General features: G+C 45.0%; 1 protein-coding gene across 4 annotated transcripts in view; it reads left to right on the top strand.

Annotated features, from left to right (window-relative positions):
• dgkza (diacylglycerol kinase, zeta a) overlaps positions 1 to 18,306 on the top strand; it is a 708,940-nt gene that overhangs the window by 296,963 nt on the left and 393,671 nt on the right. Inside the window, exon 2 of one of the 4 annotated variants that reach the window (XM_063062202.1) lies at positions 9,045 to 9,143. The exons of the other annotated variants lie outside the window; for them this stretch is intronic. Coding sequence (XP_062918272.1) covers positions 9,045 to 9,143 — 99 coding nt within the window. The remainder of the gene's footprint in view (positions 1 to 9,044; positions 9,144 to 18,306) is intronic. 4 annotated transcript variants of the gene reach the window in all.

Raw genomic sequence — 18,306 nt, 5'->3', positions numbered from 1 at the left:
TCACCAGGCCTGCCACTTGCCCTATAATTGGAAGTGAGCTCAAGTTTAGTTGTCAATCAACCATACATGACTATCCATGAACACAGCCAAACAAAACTCTGGGCAAGGTACAAAGGATAGTACCAGCAGTCATACACAGCACAAGACACATATAAGATAGCAGTAAAACTACAGTCACACAAAAATACATGATATAGCCCATGCCTCTGAGTCCATAGATGTTGGCAAGAACAGATCCACAATGGTCTGCAGATGAACACAATCAGCCTGTCTTCCACTGAGTGAACACTAGAGGGCAGCACTGATGCTGCGCCATAATGCCTTTGGCATCCTTTCCCTGGGAAGCTGCAATAGGTGACACCACAGCAGACATCCCACCTCTCCCGGAAGTTCCGGGAGTCTCCCGCATATAAATAGTGGTTCCCTGATGCCCACAAATTATATACAATATCACGGAAATCAATTTTTTTTGAGAGCGAGAGAGAATGCGAACGAGATCGCGCCATGGGAGAGTGTTCCAAAAAAAGAAAATATAAAACATACGTCACCCCAGACTACCCTAAGGTGTACCCCTGCCTAATAGGGGTCAAAAATAATGACAGTGTTGCTCGCTGCACTGTTTGCAACAGTGACTTTTCTATTGCCCATGGTGGGTTAAGACTGTAAAAGACACGTTGAGGTGAGTTTAACAGGTGTCATTTATTCATCAGCATAGCTAACATTATTTAAATTAGCTGGCTAGCTGCTAAGGAACTACTCTGTTGCAGACGTCCCATCTCTCCCGGAACTTGATGGTGTTACCTCCCTGAAATGAGTTTTTGCAGGGTGGGATATCTGCCACAGCATGAGGCCTAGTCCATGCTGCAACCGAGGCAACGCAGCTCCCCCACCGTCCGTCCGTCAATAAACCAGGTAACTGGACTTGCAGCGTTCCACATTACTAATTTCCGACAGGTTCTTGCGATCACAAGGAAAACCACTAAGACAATCACCTGCACACTGCTTTTGTGTCCCAGCTCCGATGCTTCACTTTGCAGGCAGCAGCACGGTCCGTACAAAAGTCTAGCTCCTCCACCGACGTGCAACTCTCTGATGGGGTCGACCTGCAGTGCTTGAAGCTCTCAATGCCCAGCAGTGTCTTGCGATGGTAAAAAAAAAAATGCATTCAAAAAAGACAATGTTTGCTGCAAGAGAAAATCCATCAAAATCAATGTCTGATAGCAACTTGAACCTTGGGGTGCTTCCCTGACCAGCGGGATCATTGTGACTCTTGTTCACAGCCAGTTGCCAGGTTCCACATGGAGTTCCCATTATGACCGAGTGCAGGTTAACAGATGGCAGGGGCTGCATTACGCACATGTAGAGCTCAAGGGCCATAAATCCTCCTTGTAGATATATGGGCGCACCTGAGGCAGCCTGACATTTATTCCCCAGTGATATTTCTCCGTTCCCTTATAAACAATGTTCTCAATGTCAGGTTCCCAAATTGAAGAGGCAGCAAGCAATTCAAACTCTTGTGCCCTTACTGCTTCTCAATAGATTCATCTCAGACCTTTCAGCTCGGAGGCAGATTTATTACTGCTATCTTGCAGGATGTGAAATCTGTTCTTTTGTGGCAGCAGTGCAATATACATGCATAAAATTGCTATGAATTACAAAACAAGAAATAAACAGTGCTTTTTCACGCCCCTTTTGTGTACTGGCCCCATACAGCTTGATTCCCTTAGTATCCAGAAATTAAAATTGGATTTTGTTAGTTGGCAGAGCTGAAGTGGCCCTCTCCTGCTCTTAATTTGTATACAGTTGCAGCAGAATCTTTTAATGCTGTGATGTTTGTGACTGGTGAATCCATTAGGAATGAGAGCAGGAGTAGGCCGTCCAGTTCCTTGCACCTGCTTTGGCATTGAATAAGATCATGGTTTTTGCTGAATTATAACAGAGTGGTACAGCTCAGTAGATGCCTTTCAGCCCATGATGTTGTGCTAACCTTCTAACCTACTCCAAGGTCAGTCTAGCCCTTCCCTCCCAGATGGCCCTCCATTTCTCTTTCATTCATGTGTCGTAACTAAGAGTTTCTTAAACGTCCCCAATGTATCTGCCTCTACCACCGTCCCTGGCAGCAAATTCCACGCATCCACCACTCTCTGTGTTACACACAAAAGAAACGCCTACCTCTGACATCTCCCCCCACTCCCCATACTTTCCTCCACACACCTTAAAATAATGCCCTCTTGTAGTAGCCATTTCCGCCCTAGCTGTCCATTCTATCTATGCCTCTTATCATCTTATACCCTCTCTCAAGTGGCCTTTCATCCTCCTTCCCTCTAAAGAGAGAAGCCCAAGCTTGCTTAACCTCTCCTCATACGTCATGTTCTGTAATCCCGACAGCATCTGGTAAATCGCCTCTGCGCACTCTCTAAAGCTTCCACAACCTTCCTATAAGGAGGTGAGCAGAGTTGAAGTGAACACAGTAATCCATTGATTCCCTCAATACTTAGATCTCCCTCTCATGATCTTGCACAACGCTCTTGGGTGCACGATTCCAATGCTTCACCACTCTGAAGCGTAGAAAGTTATGGCAGTAATGGGGGACAATGGGTGTGACAGTCAGGGCTGAAGAGCCTGACCCTGTACTGTATGGCTCTGTGACTTGGGGTGAAGACATTTCTTCTCCTCTCTATCCTGAATGATTGACCCCTTATCTTGAGTGTAATTCCTGGTTCTGGTCATACCAGTAAGGAAAAACATTATCCCTGTATTTTTTCCTGGGACAAATTTGTAAATTTCAGTGAGATTGTGTAAACTCGAGTATGGGCGAGATCTGCCTAATATCTACTCATTTGACAAACCCATCGTGCCAGCAGTCCTTGCTGCACCTCGCCTGTCCAGCTTTAAGATTGTGAGACCAGAGCTACACGCAGTTCCAGGTGTGGTCTTACAAGGGTTCTGTATAATTTGAGTATTAAAGTCTGTGCTGCATTAAAGGCTAACATCCTGTTTGCCTTCCTAATTGCTTGCTGAATCTGTATGCAAACTTTCAGTGATTTGTGTACAAGGGCACCCAGGTCCCTCTGTACACAAACATTTTTCAATCTCCCACCGCTTTAAAAATACTTCAAATTCTTATTTTTTCTTTAAAAGATCAAATCTGCTGACTTTACCAACCAAATGTGAAGTTTCTACGTTATTGGTTGTGTGATATTGGGGAGATTCAGCTCTGGGAATAATTGTAAGGTGCAGTGAGATCTCTGGAGAGGAGGTGGCTCTCCTCGTGTCTATCTCCAAAGCCCCTGCTGTGTAAGTCAGAGTCCTTAGCTGAAATAAAGGCTTGGATGTAGTCCCAGCTCCATCATGAAGTTTCGGATGTGTAGCAAGCTGATTGTTGGAGCAGCACATTGCAACAAGCAAACACCCAGCAGATGATCCTCGCACCACTTCGTTTAGGTTATTGGATGTCTCATTTTATGTTGAAACATTGTTTTCTGGTTTCCTGATAGCCACTTTAGTCCTTGTGAGCAACCGTTTATGAGGCACAGATGGCTTCTGCTTATTGATCGGGGTAGTGAATGCATGTCTCTCCATTTGGCATATCACCGTATGTCTCAGTCCAAACTGTGATGTGATAAGAGGCTGGTGGCAGCTGTCTGGAAGTGAAAATCACTGGTCAATGAACAGTCACTGAACCAGTCCACATGTTTGTTGGATAAAGACCTGAGGAAGATGTACTCTCCTGCTAATGGTGGACCATTGTCAATTGCGTCATTGAGTTGTACAAGACAAAAATAGATCCTTCAGCACACCAAGTCAATGCTGACTCTCATGTACCAATTTACACAAATCCTATCTCCTCTTCCCTATGTTTCATTCTGACTGTCATGTACACACTGGGGGCTTCAGTAAACTGATTAGAAAAGCTGGCTCTGTCAAATTGGACGCACTGGAGGCTGTGGTAGAACAAAGGACCCTACGGAAACTCCGGACAATTCTGGACGATGTTTCTCACCCTCTGCATGCCACCTTGGCTGAACAGAGGACCATTTTTAGTAAAAGTGCACTGTCCCAAAGAGGTCGTTTTTTCACCCTCAGCCATTAGGCTCTATAATAAGTCATCTTATAGCTGGGGAAGTGATGATCCCCCTCCTGTTAAGATTGTTTGAGGTAGCTTATTTTTTCATTCTCCTCTTCTAATATTTGTATATTTGTGTACTTGTAATGCTACTGTGCTCCTTTGCGATCAATGAGGTATCGTATCTATCTATCCATTTCAACTGGGAGTCCGGATGTCAATGGGTTTATCAGCCTTGTGTCCTCGGAACTGATTCCACACAGTGGGTTAAGTACACAGAGAAGCAGCTGCCATTATGCTGGCTGAGATCAGGAACACACCAAGGGATCAGCATGAATCACCTTGGCCTCCCAGTGCAGCTGTCCCATTCCCTCAGTCACTGAGGGACCAATACACAGGGTGGAATGACATCAAGGCATTTGCCAGTTGCCCACTGCTTTCACTTGCAGAAGAGCCAAGGAAAGCAAGAATCGAGTGGAGTATCAAATCTTGCAAGTAGCTTTCATGCTGCCTTGTATACTAATCTTGATAGTTACATCTTGTGTGTGATTGCTTTGGAAACCCAAGAATTCAAGTTAAGTTCCTCTGCGATTATTTCCTTGTATTGTGCCTTCCACTTTGAGAATAAATATATTCTTGGCTTGTGCTGCTTTATTCACTGCCCATGCAAGGAAACCTAGGCACTTTGGAGTGAAATCAGGAGGCACACTGGGATAATGGAAACCTGTTGTTGACTCCATAAAGACGTGGATGTGCTGAAAATGGGTTGTGCAAGTTAGACCTTTGTTTGGTCAGGCTGTCATGGTATGCGGAGTGAGGGGTGTGAGCTTATTGAACAGTAGAGTTAAATGATGTACATCTGTGAAGGCTTGTCTGCCCCTTGTCCTGCGCTGTGCTCCTCTGTCCTGTCCCATTTACTACATATGCATTTTTGTGCCTCCTACGTGCTGTCCTGCACACCCCACCCTGTATTCCTTGCACGTGTGACCAGTGTTCTGAGCTATATTATCATTGTGTCGAGAGTACTGCTCTGTAGTGCCAATTAGCTATCCGGTGAGATGATGTTGCTGTCAATACCTGTGCATTTACAATTTTGCCCTCCATTCTTTGAACAGGTTAATCAACACCGTGCTGTGGGATCATTCTCTTGGGTTTAGTAATCTCTTTGCTGTAATCGGAAATGCCCCCTTATGGAACTGACAAATCCTCAAAATGTGAGATGCAGAGTGAAAACTCATTCTTGTACACTTTAAGTGATGAAAAAATTTAAAAATTGCAAAGAAAACACATTTTGACAATTTGTGTCAACAGTTTGCGTTACAGAGCATTGTTATATGGACATTTCCTGGGAACAGGGCCACAGTGTAATCAGGAATGTGGTGTATATGAAACTTGCCAGCAGACCAGAGGACCGTGGTGAACACTGTACTAGTTCACGGTCCTAGTGAATCTGAGAATTTGCTTCTGCTGCCCTCTGGTGCCCACTTGTTGGACTGTGTGTCATTTGGAATAACCCAGCACGTGCTGACCCGGCCTTCGGTGATGTCAGTTTATATGTGGGACCCTGGAGAGGAAGTGTAGTAAACCAGATGTTGCACATGATTTGAGGTGTTCAGTTTTGGTGGCAGAGCTGCATGATTTTGACTCCTGCCTCTTTCTCGAGTCTAGTACACTATGGTGCTGTGGCAGATTGACATCTGAAGGCTGGAAACCGGTTCTCCTTTTTCAGACTTGGTTTATTATTGTCACATGTACCAACTGTCCCGTATTAGCCAGGACATCCCGTATGTTGGGCTAAATTGGTTTGTCCCATACGAGACCGCCCTTGTCCCATATTTCCCCCGCTAAGGCAGAGCGTTCCTATGAAACCGTTCGTAAGCCGAAATGGCGTAAAGCGAAGAAGCAATTATCATTGATTTATATGGGAAAAATTTTTGAACGTTTCCAGACCCAAAAAATAACCTACCAAATAACACATAAAACCTAAAATAACACTAACATATAGTAAAAGCAGGAATGATATGATAAATACCCAGCCTATATATATAAAGTAGAAATAATGTATGTACAGCATACTTTCACTTAACAGAATTGGGAAAATTAAGCCAAAACCGATTTGTAGGAAAAAAAATTGGCACGTACATGCATGCGCACGTCACGCATGTGCACACAGATGCCCGCGCAAGGCTTCATGGTCATGGTAGTCTTTCTCGGGGTAAACACAAGTGTCCTGTATTTGACTGTTACTTTTGTCCCTTATTTGGGAGTGAGAAAGTTGGCAACCCTAGTACCGAGGTACAGTGGAAAAACTTGTCTTGCATACCATCCACACAGATCAATTCACTACACAGTGCATTGAGGTTATACAAGGTAGAACAGCGAGAGCTCTCCTGCTTCCTTAAGGTCTTGTTCACTTTGGACTCTGGTAGCCTTACCCTGTAAGGACTGTGGTCAGCTGCACTGACTCCTACTCCCACTCCCACCTTGGTAGGATTTCAAGCATGACTACTTCGTCATCTAAAATGCCTAAGCTCCTGAAACCTCTGTCTGGTGCTGTCTGACATGAGTCTTTCACTTTCTCCTTTCACACCCTGGTTGTAATGTAGAAGAAGGGGATTAACTCATTACAGAATGCATGTGTGTATCATACTGCACATCTTGGAGCCCCATAGCCATAGCCCTGGAGTTCTGTATCAGTAAAATGCATCATTTTAGAGAAGGTGGGCCTCTCCACCCCTTGAATCTGCTCTCTTGTTCAATGAAGCTAATGTGGCTTCATGGCAGTGAACTCATTTTCATGGACTTTAGTTCTAAATGTTACTTATTGTTTTCATGATTTTCTTTTGCAGATTGGGTGTTCGTTCTCTTTTAAAAATATATTCTATTGGGTTTCTTTTTTTTGTAGCTGCTTGTAAGGAGACGAATCTCAAGTTTGTATATAGAATGCATTGATAATAAAGTTTACTTTGAACTTTGAACCTTGACCCCATACTCACCTCTAGCCTCTGGGGCATGCCATCTGCTAGTAGCTACTATCAGGCAGGAGATACAGAAGCCAGAAACCTCACACCACCACCTTCAGGAACAGCTACTTCCCTTTAACCATTCAGTTCTTGAACCAACTTGCACAACCCTGAGCTCTCCCTCCAGTGACCAATTTGCTCTATCACAGACCTTATTTCTAATTTCTAATGGTGTTTGTTTTCTTGTGTCATTTTGAATTATTTATGTTAATTTATGGTTTTCTTGTGAGTGTTGTGCATCTGATGCTATGCCCCTGTGATGCTGCTGCAAGTTTTTCATTACAAATTCACTTTTTGGAAAGATGTTGATTACAATATATGTTTCAAGTCCATTTTTTAAAAAAAATCTTGCCTTTTATCTATTTACATCAATTTTTTTTTAGTTGCAGTATGTCAGAGGTTCCCTTTTGTGTTTGGTTTGCAGAGTGTGTGATGCTATTTGGAGAACAGGAACTGTGCCCATGGATGGAGTGTCACAGCAGGTATTGCATTGGTCCCATTTACTGCTCTCCATGAGGAGTTCTTCCTGTGGCTATGTAGGTTGCTCTAGGTGCTCCAGTTTCCTTCCCCAGCCCCATTCTCAGGGCATGTAGCTCAGTAGATTAACTGTCCACTGTGTATTGCCTCCAGTGTAGGTGGGCAATCAGAGTGGAGTTGACGGGTGTGGGATTTATGGTGCTTTAGCCAAGAATGGCAGCCACATTACATTTCCTCCAATGCGCACTGCTACTTGGTATTCACTGTCCGGTATATCCTGCAGGGAATGAGTGCTTACTAGTCGCTCATTGGGCTGTACTCTCTGGGCAGTGGGGCTTCAATGTTCTATCATTCATTCTATGGGGTCTCTAGTTTCGCGAGTGTCTGTGAAGAGTACGAATTTCAGGTTGTATACTGTATACCTTCTCTGGTAGTAAATGAACCTAAACGGCAAAACTTCATTAGCAAGAGAATCTTTCTCTGGCACTTGCTCAAGTGCATTTACAATAATTTTTAAGGTGTGGTTTCTACAAAAAAAAACTGCAGTAGCTGGAAATCTGACTTGCAGACATAAAATGCGGGAGATATTCAGCAGGTCAAGCAGCATCTGTGCACAATTGGGATCCAAGCATCACTGGCAAGGCCAGCATTTAGTTCCTATCCTGATGTAGACTTGGGAAGATGGTGCTGAGGTACCTTGTTGACCTGCACGAGGAGTGTGGGTGTACCTCCTGCCAGATGGTAGTATTGAAAAGAGGGCATGATTTGGATGGTGGTTGTCCGTAATGATTGATGTTTCCTTCCTGAGACATGACTCTTATGGATGTTCTCAATGGTGGGGAGAACTGTAGCCAGAATGAAGTAGGTGAGTCCACCACTCCCTGTAGCCTCTTGTGTTTCTGTGTGTTAGTCTGCACACCAGGCTGAATGTAACTAGTCAGAATGCTTCCCACTGTACGCTTGAAGGCGTTTGTCAGGGTTATTTGTCAGAAGTTGTTGGGGACCCAGTATTGTGTGGCATAAAACACTGCTCGAGTAGTTCAGAGTGCATCTGTGTAACATGCAATGTATGTACGTAGCTTGTCTGTGCCTGGAAGGGGCATACGTGTGTGTGTGTGTGTGTGTATACATCTCACTGAGTCTAACACAGAGGTAACGAGACAATGCAACACAGCAACATGTCAGGCAAGCATAAATACACACTCCCAACACACATGGACCCTGCAGGCCCTGACATTTCCCCTGGCTTCTCCCCCTCCAGCCACCAGCTCTATAAAAGGCAGAATATTCATCTCATGTTTCAGCTGGTTTTGCCATCCACTGCGTCTTTGTGGCTGTGGGTGCGCTCTGGTTCCCTGCCCGGGCGTGATCGTGCACCCTTCCGCCTCCCCCCCCCCCACACCTGGGAACGCCAGCTGACCTGATCCCAACCATCGGCCTCGCTTTTCTCGCGGTAACCACATCGCTTCTTTCACCAGAATTCGGCTGCCGCCTAAGGGAGTAATTCCTTATTTGATGGGGATGCGGCAGGGCCCCCGTGGCTCCAGGAAGATAAAGCGCCCCTCCATTGGGCATAAGTAGGTGGCCGATTTTGTGTTGTCTTCTCTGCAGCAGCCAACTCGCTTCCTGCCATGCAGGCTGCTTACAGCATCGGATCAGAGCAGGCCCTGTCCTGCCTCCCATCCTCCAATTTCTCTCTTGGGGGGTGGGGGTCAGGGAGAAGTTCACCAAGAAGGTGATGAATCAGTGGAACTTGTTGCCGTGGAGGGTGGTGGAGGCCAAGTCATTGGGTGTATTTAAGGCAGAGATTGTTAGGTTCCTGATCATTAAAGGTTATGGGGAGAAATTGGGGCTGGGTAAAGAAAAGAAAAACCCGTCACAGTCAACTGGCAGAACAAACCCCAATGGGCTGAATAGCCTCATTCTTGTCCTCTATCTTATGGTCTTGGGGCCTGAGGGATGGAATCTGGGTTTTCCCTTCACTTGAGTGGGCCAGGTGAAGTTTTAAAGTTAAACCTGCCCCCCACCGCCAAGCTGCCAGCCCTTTTCCTCCACTTCCCCCTCGGTCTCTTCCTCCCTCCCACACCATCAGTTAATTCAAGCACATCCAATGGAAGCTTCAACTCAGTTGAGTCAGTTTGGCTCATTCCGATAAACGGGGTGTCATACTGGAGCTTCCCTCCTCACCTCTCCAGGCATCCCGAAGCGTGGTTTCCAGCATTGAGCATGGTATTCCCAATTTTGATTTTCCTCTTCCACAAAGATATCCAACCTCCCTGGATGACAGACGAGCTCCTTGGAAATTCCAGTGAAACCAGACACAAAGTTGGGAGATGATGTCTGTGAAGTGCTTCCCATTGCAAAGGGGAAGAGTCTACCCCCCAGCAGAGAGTTCCTGGGTGGGCTAGCGAGGCTGGTAGTGAGGTTCATGTGCTCTCTACCTCCTCCCACGTCAGCCTTTGTACTGGTGCACTATACTCTCACTCACCGTGTCCCTGGTGCCTGTGTGGTATTTGTCCACCTCCCCTACTCCCCTGCCCACTGACCGCTCAGCTGAGAAGGACACTGGCCACTACCTGCTGGTAATCCCCAGCAGATCCACCCAATCCCATCAGGAAGCTTCTGCAGGAGAAGGGAAACAACTGAGGAACAGGGGTTATCGGGGGGTTAAGGAGGTAATCACCCTCTCCACAGACTGAAGACATCACAGGAAATCAAAGAGGGAGCAGTGCATCTACTTTGCAGTTGCCCCTTACCCTGTGTGTCTGAAACTGTGGGCAGGCAGCGGCTTACTAATGCGCTAACTTGCCATGCAGAGTTTAACCTCCGGCAGTTCTCGGTACGACCTCTGCTTTGACATCTTTGCTCTGCCTCCAGCGCGTTGTCTCCCTGCCACCTCTCTGTGCTGTGTAGCAGCTTTGAATAGGCGATGAATATCTGGCTGATTCGGAGCACTAAGGCACGCAGTTTATCTCTGCTAACATATGTTTACTATGCTAGACTGTATACTGTCAATTGCATTGTTCAGATGTTTACTACCTCTGAAATCCATGAACGTTCATCTGTGGCAGCTCCATCTTCACTCCAGGTCTTTCACGGATTGCTGTGTTTATTTGATTTGCTTTCTGAAGTAGCAGTTTCTACTCAAGTCACAGACAAGAGAAAATCTGCAGATGCTGGGAATCCAAGCAACATGCACAACGCTGGAGGAACTCAGCAGGCCAGGCAGCATCTATGGAAAAGAGTACAGTTGACATTTTGGGCCGAGACCCTTCATCAGGACTGGAGAATAAAAGGTGAGGAGTCAGATGAAGAAGGTAGGGGGAGGGGAGGAAGAAACGCCAAGATGATAGGGGAAACCGGCAGGGGGTGGGGGGGGCAAGGGGTGAAGTAGAGAGCTGGGAATTTGATTGGTGAAAGAGATACAGTCTGGAGAAGGGGGAATCTGATAGAGGACAGAAGGCCATGGAAAGAAGAAAAGTGGGGGGGTGGAAGAGCACCAGAGGGAAGTGACAGGCAGGTAAGGAGATGAGGTGAGAGAGGGAAATGGGAATGGTGAAGGAGAAGGGGGGGGTCATTATTGGAAGTTCTCGAAATCAATGTTCATGCTATCAGGTTGGAGGCTACCCAGATGGAATATAAGGTGTTGCTCCTCCACCCTGAGTGGGATCTTCAGTGGGTTCCCAACACCAAGCACATTTTTCCCTACCCCCCTGACTTTCTGCTTTCCACGGGGATTGCTCCCTACATGACTCCCTTGCCCATTCATCCCTCCCAACTGATCTCCACCCCCCCCCCGGCACTTATCCTTGCAAGTGGAACAAGTGCTGCACCTTCTCCTACACCTCCTCCCTATCTACCATTCAGAGCCCCAAAATCCTTCCAAGTGAAGCAACACTTCACCTGGGAGTCTGTTGGGGTCATCTTCTGTACCTGGTGCTCCTGATGTGGCCTCCTGTATATCAGTCAGTCCCAATGTACATTGGGAGACCACTTCGTCGAGCACCTACACTCCCTCCACTAGAAAAAGCGGGACCTCCCAGTGGCTAATTCCACTTCTCATTCCTGTTCTGACATGTCAGTCCATGGCATCCTCTACTGTCATGATGAGGCCACGCTCAGGTTGAAGGAGCCACACCTTAGAGTCCATCTGGGTAGCTTCCAACCTGATGGTATGAACATCGAATTCTGGAACTTCCGGTAATGCCCCCCACCCCGCTTCATCATTCCCCATTTCCCCTCTCACCTTATCACCTTACCTCCCCATCCCCTCCCTCTGGTGATCCTCCCCCTTTTCTTTCTTCCGTGACCTTCTGTTCTCTCCTATCAGACTCCCCCCCCCCCCTCCAGCCCTGTATCTCTTTAACCAATCAACTTCCCAGCTCTTTACTTCACTCCTTCCCACCTCCTGGTTTCACCTATTGCCTTGTGTTTCTTCCTCCCCATCTTCTTTCTCTGACTCACCTTTCTTTCTCCTGTCCTGATGAAGGGTCTCAGCCCGAAACATCTTTTCCATAGATGCCACCTGGCCTGCTGAGTTCCTCCAGCATTGTGTGTGTGTGTGTGTGTGTGTGTGTGTGTGTGTGTGTGTGTGTGCGCGCGCTGCAGTTTGTGCTGTAGGTGGAGCCAGAGACCACTATTTGAAATTAATTCTGCTATTGAATTCCCATTGGTACGTTGCTCAGCTGCTAGCACATTAGATGAGAAATAGGAGTAGGAGGTGGCTATCTGACCTGTCAATATTTCTTTGCCATTCAATAAGATCATGGCTGATCTGGCCATGGTCTCAGCTCCACCTACCTGCCTTTTCCCCATAACCCTTAATTCCTCTGCTATGGAAAACCCCCCCTGACAGTGTATTAAATGTATAAAATGAGGTAGCCTCACACACAAAATGCTGGAGGAAGTCAGCAGGTCAGGCAGCATCTATTGAAAAGAGTAAACAGTCAACGTTTTGGGCCAAGGTGACTGTTTACTCTTTTCCATGGATGCTGCCTGACCTGCCAAGTTCTTCCAGCATTTTGTGTGTGATCCTTTGGATTTCCAGCATCAACAGCCTTTCTTGTGTTTGAGGTAGTCCATAGATTCACTACTCGCTGGGAAAAGCAGTTTCTCCTCGTCTCCTTCCTGAATCTGTTCAGTTGTCAACACTCCAGGTCTCTCCCGGAGAACTGAACATTGATCTCAGTGAAGGTTCTGCAGAAAATATCTGAAAGACTACAAAGAGTCATTTTTCTTTCCAGAGTTTCTCTCTAAAGGTATGAGAGTTGAGGAAAGCAGTCTGTTTGATTGACAGTTGGGAATCATGTGCTTGTCCAATGAAAGTTCTGCATTTTTCTCCAGTTGGTTGGGAAGGGCGGAGCCCTGTATACATAGACAGAGTGAATAACCAGTGGAGCAAGTGATTGGCTGGACAGTTGGTGGGCAGAGATCAGGTGACAAAACCTCAAGGACTTAATCAAACCTTGCTGCCAGTGCTTCCTAAAACTTTCCATGCAGACTACAGCTCACAAGGTTATGACTGTTTTGTAGGGATGAATGATACTCTACAAATCAGCTGGAACTCTTTGATGAAATAACAGGCAGGGTAGTTTATGGATGTTGCTTGCTTGGATTTTCAGAAGGCATTTGACAAGGTGCCACACATAAGGCTGCTTAACAAGATAAGAGCCCATGGTATTACAGGAAATATACTAGCATGGATAAGAAACTAGCTGAGTGGCAGGGGCAAGGAGTGGGAACAAAAGTGGCCTTTTCTGCTTGGCTGCTTGTGACTAGTGATGTGCTACAGGGGCTGGGGCTGGTGCTGGGTCTGCTTCTTTTCACATTGTATGTGAATGGCTTGGGTGACAGGATTGATATTTAAAGGGCTGGATAGTGTGTGAGAGGGATGTTTCCTATAGTGGGTGAGTCGGGAACCAGAGGGCACAGCCTCAGACTAGAGATTCGTCCATTTAGAACAGGGATGAGGGATTTCTTTAGCCAGAGGGTGGTGAATCTGTGGAATTCATTGCCACAAGCAACTACAGAGGCCAGGTCATTGGGTACATTTAAAGTGGAGGTGGATAGGTTCTTGATTAGTCAGGGCATCAAAGATTATGGGAGAATGAGGTTGAGAGGGATGATAAGTAAGCGATGATGGAATGGCGAAGCAGACTCAGTGGTCTGAATAGTCTAATTCTGCTCCTATGTCCTATGGTCTTTACGATTGCTGCTGATGTGACTTTCCTCACTGGTGTTGAATAATGGTTGCCTGTTAATTTTGGGTCACTGGTCACAGCTGGAATTCTGTTCAGCTCTTAAGAGGCTCCACCCTAATTCCTCCTTCATTTTTAGTCTGAGACTAAAATCTGAAGTAATCAAGCTAACAATGCATAACATGGTATTTGAAATCTGGAAATAACTTCTTGAATGGATGGTAGAGACAGGAGCTTCATATTGAAGAAATATTGAGCTGACCACTTGAATTTCTAGGGAATAGAAGGTTGTGGATCAAATGCTAGTAAAAGGGTTTAATAAAGAACAGTACCCCATGGACTGCTGGGCAGAAGGGCCTGTTTCTGTAATGCACGACTCTTAAGTAGGAGGAGGCTCCTACTTTTAATCGATTATAGTTATTACTTACTTGCTTATGGTTGAAAGTATTTTTTAAATAAGTGTAAATGTTAGAAATCTGAAGTAAAAACAACATGCTGGAGACAAGTAACAGGTCAGGCAGCATCTGTAGAGAGAATAGTTCAGAGCTTGGACCCTTCAATGGTCACAATAGTAAGGTTTTTTGCAGAGGTTGGAGGAGAGTTGGGTAAAATGAAGGAATATCTGTGATTTCCTGTATTTATTTAGCGATACCAAGCAGAGTAGGCCCTTGCGGCCTTTCAAGCCACTCCACCCTAGCAACTGCTGACAAACCCGGTTAATCCTAACCTAATCACAGGACAATTTACAATGATCAATTAACCTGCGAGGTATGTCTTTGGACTCTGGGAGGAAACTTGAAGCACCCTGGTGAAATCCACGTATTCCACAGGATGATGTACAGACTCCTTACAGATGGAGCCAGAATTGAACTCTGGAACAGCATGGTGCTAACTGCTATGTTACCATGGCGCCCCCCTAGAGTGATCGGGTGAGGCCAAGGTAATTCTGATGAGAGAATCTTCTGTTTAATAGATTAAAATGGGCAGTTACAGAGAGAAGACGCACTGAAAGAGCTCTGTTAAAGTTTCAGAATGTAGGTCAGAGATGTTGCTAAATCCTCAAACCTCTGGGGAAATGCCCAGCAGACTGTGTTGTGTCTTTGGAGAAAGGAAAAGCTGAATTAATGTTACAGGTGAATAACTTTATGGCAAGTTTAACAGTTCTGGTACAGATGGGAAAACCAGGTTACATAAAATAGTAAATTTAGTATTGATAGTTTATCATGGAGATTAAGATGAGAGAAAAGGACTGGAAAAGGAAGAAATGGGTAGCTTAGTGGTTAGCACAATGCTTTACAGAACCAGCAACCCAGGTTCAATTTCCACTGCTGCCTGTAAGGAGTTAATTGGTCATTGTAAAGTGTCCCATGATTAGGCTTGTGTTAAATCAGGGATTTGCTGGACGGCACAGCTTGAAGGGCCTATTCCGCATGGTGTCTCAATAAAATAAATAAACAAACAAGATCCAATAGCAGACTCTCTCAAATCTGGATCTTACTACAAGATGAAATGTAAGGCATTTGTGGGGCTAAATAGGGGGCACCAACCTGGAGGGCTGTGAGATGGAGATCTGAGTCGGCAGTAACCACATTGCCTCTGAACTCCCGGGGAAGGAGCAGTTATGCACCAGGGTAAAGGTGTGACGTGGGCAGTTTTGAACAGATTGGTATACACAGAAGAATAGTTTTCTACAGAGATGGCAGAAGACAGAATTGGGATGAAATCAGAGCAGTTGTATGAAAGGAAGGGATGTGTAAATGCGGAGTTTTATGCAGAGCGATTGGTGGTTGGTGAATCTACACATAGGACAACTGTTGGGTGTGGGACATGGTCAAGTGGTTATGCTTTATGTGGATAGAGTTGGTGGAAGCATGGATTTCAGAGAGTTGGAAGAACTGCCGTAAAACTCACTTACTCTGTCATGGCTCGGAGCTTTGGTGATGCCAGACTAACGGATGTTTATTACTCCTTTTCCGAGATTGTTATACAACAGAATAATGCATTTTCCAGGGAAACCTGCGGTTTTAAAGGGAAAGGAGAAAACAGGGCCTTGTGAGATTTCAGGAACACAGAAAATAGTACCAGATGTGTTTAGAAGGAAATACCATAAACAAAATCAAGTGACTTTATGGTGAGAAACAGAAACCAGTGAGTTTAAAGTCTTTGTGGGAAACAAGTTCCTCGTGTGTTAAAGATAGTGCAGGATTCAACACCTGATGGGCCAGATGCCAAATTGGTGGGATTTCAGAATAGTCGGACCCCAGATTATTGTAGTTTTACTGCAATGTGGGTTGTGAGGTTGCTGAGGGAGTCTTTGCCAAGAATATGCAGAGCAAGGTGACGGAGGTGAGATTAATTTGTCAGAGTAAAAGGGAGAGAGCTTCACCATTGGCTCAAGAGGGATACTCCAAGGGCACATATTTGATAGTTTTGACAGAGAACCTGGGGAAGTTACTTAGTGCGTGAAAGGGAGGATGAAGTTGACTTAAAAATTTACGAAAGCGGATAGGACATATAGCTGGGAAAAAATTGGGAGGTTATGGGAAACGGGGAAGGGTGAACTAATTGGATAGTCAAAGAGCTGTAGGTGTGAATGGACACATTTTCTATGCTCAGTGGAACATGGATTTGGAAAACATTAACAACAGGAATTCTGCAGATGCTGGAAATTCAAGCAACACACATCAAAGTTGCTGGTGAACGCAGCAGGCAAGGCAGCATCTGTAGGAAGAGGTGCAGTCGACGTTACAGGAAAACATTGCTGTCATTTTTGAAATTTGTCCACTAGGTGGCGGTGCTACCCTGCTGTACATGCAGTCCCAGTTCCTGGACCGTCCATTTTCACAGATAAGCTCCATTAGTCAACTTTGTCCATAAATAGAAAAATTCACACATGCACACACAAATCCCTCAATATGATAGACTTATCACCACTGAAGTGGTGCATATCCAAGAGCGTGTGAATGACTCGAAGATGTAATCAGTCAGAATGTTACAGTAACATTCTGACTCATAATTCAGTGAATGAAATTTTAAAGACAACTATTGTAGATACCGAAAACCTAAAATAAAGTCTTGTGTTGTAATGAATGGCATCAAACGCACATCAGACTGAGCAAAGACTAAATGTGGGAGTGGGAGAGACAGGGGAAATTAGTTCTTCCAATTCATAGAATGAATGTATGTCCTACATCAGACTTCTGAATTTAATAATAACATAAGCTTGCTGGTATCTAAGGGTGTCCATAAGTCAGGCATTCCTAATTCAGGGAAAGCAAAGTTGGAGGTTGGAAAATAGTTTCAGTGCACTGTGCTTGATTTAGAGTTCATTAAATGAAGGTAATTGGCTAAAAGAGGAGACATGAGGAGAAGAATTTTTACCTAGTGAGTACTTTGGGTTTGGAACAGCCTCCGTCGGGAGTAATGGAGGCATGAGCAGCTAAACAGAAATAAGTTGCAATGCTCTGGGAAGAAGGCAGAGTGGAAACTCTGACATTCTGCTTTACCATTTCATTGGAGATTCCAGTGATTTGGTATCTGGCTCTCCAGGGCCACATTCCTTCACTCATTCTGACACACTGAGGTCTCATCCCCACACTCGGTCTCATACATTGGGGCAATTTCCTACACCATTTAAACTTAACGGCAAAATGTATTAAATTATTGTGTTGCATCTTTAAAAAGGGCTAAATTAAAGTGTATGGATATAAGGATAGGTGTAATATCTGAAAATCTGCTTGACCAGTAGCTCCAAAGTCCCAAGGGTGTTGGATATCCTACATTATCTCTTATATAAACATGATAGTCTTGATGGGCTGAATGTGGCATAACTTTGTGGCCTTCTGTGGCATAACTTTTCTGTGATTCTGCAATAGGGGTTTTGAGGGGAAATCCTTACCCAAATAGTGATGCCAATTTGTAACCCAGAAAAGTTTGAGCAGCGATTTAAGTGAATGTCGGATATGTATAGGTGGTGGCAGGGCATGTTTCTCATGATGGGAGTTAATTGAAGGTGTGCTGTAGAAAGTCTTGAGGACAAAACACAGAAACAAACTGGGTCAAACGTGTGTCTCTGCCATAAAAGCAATGCAAAAAGAGCAATAGCTAGTTATCCAGTGCAGACAGGATGTAGCCAGGCTGGAGATAACAGTACGAAGCAGCTGCATAAGAATTCCTTCAACAGCAAAGACTGATTTTGAGCTGGTTTTCGAGATTCATCGCCAGCAAATTAATATTTGAAGAAGGGAAACAATAACATTATATGAGGCCTGCAGAAGGGATCAACAACCCTTGGATTATAATAGATATGGGAAGACGTGCATAAACTAGCACTTGTAAATCAGCAGCTGAGATAAGGTTGAAACAGTGCAGGATTGTATAAGCATTACTCACTTGGCAAAATATCAGGATGTGAAATGTGAGCCTTAGATAAGTGTGTGCAGACGTTAGATTTTTGTTATTGTTTAATTGGCATTTGTTTTGCGTATTCAAAGTTCAAAGTAAAAATTTTCAAAGTAAATTTTATTAACGAAGTACATATGTC

This window comes from Mobula hypostoma, chromosome 11 (assembly GCF_963921235.1).
Source record: "Mobula hypostoma chromosome 11, sMobHyp1.1, whole genome shotgun sequence".
NCBI classification, from domain to species: Eukaryota; Metazoa; Chordata; class Chondrichthyes; order Myliobatiformes; family Myliobatidae; genus Mobula; species Mobula hypostoma.
The sequence above is the reverse complement of the archived record's forward strand: the minus strand, read 5'-3'. Positions and strand labels throughout refer to the sequence as shown.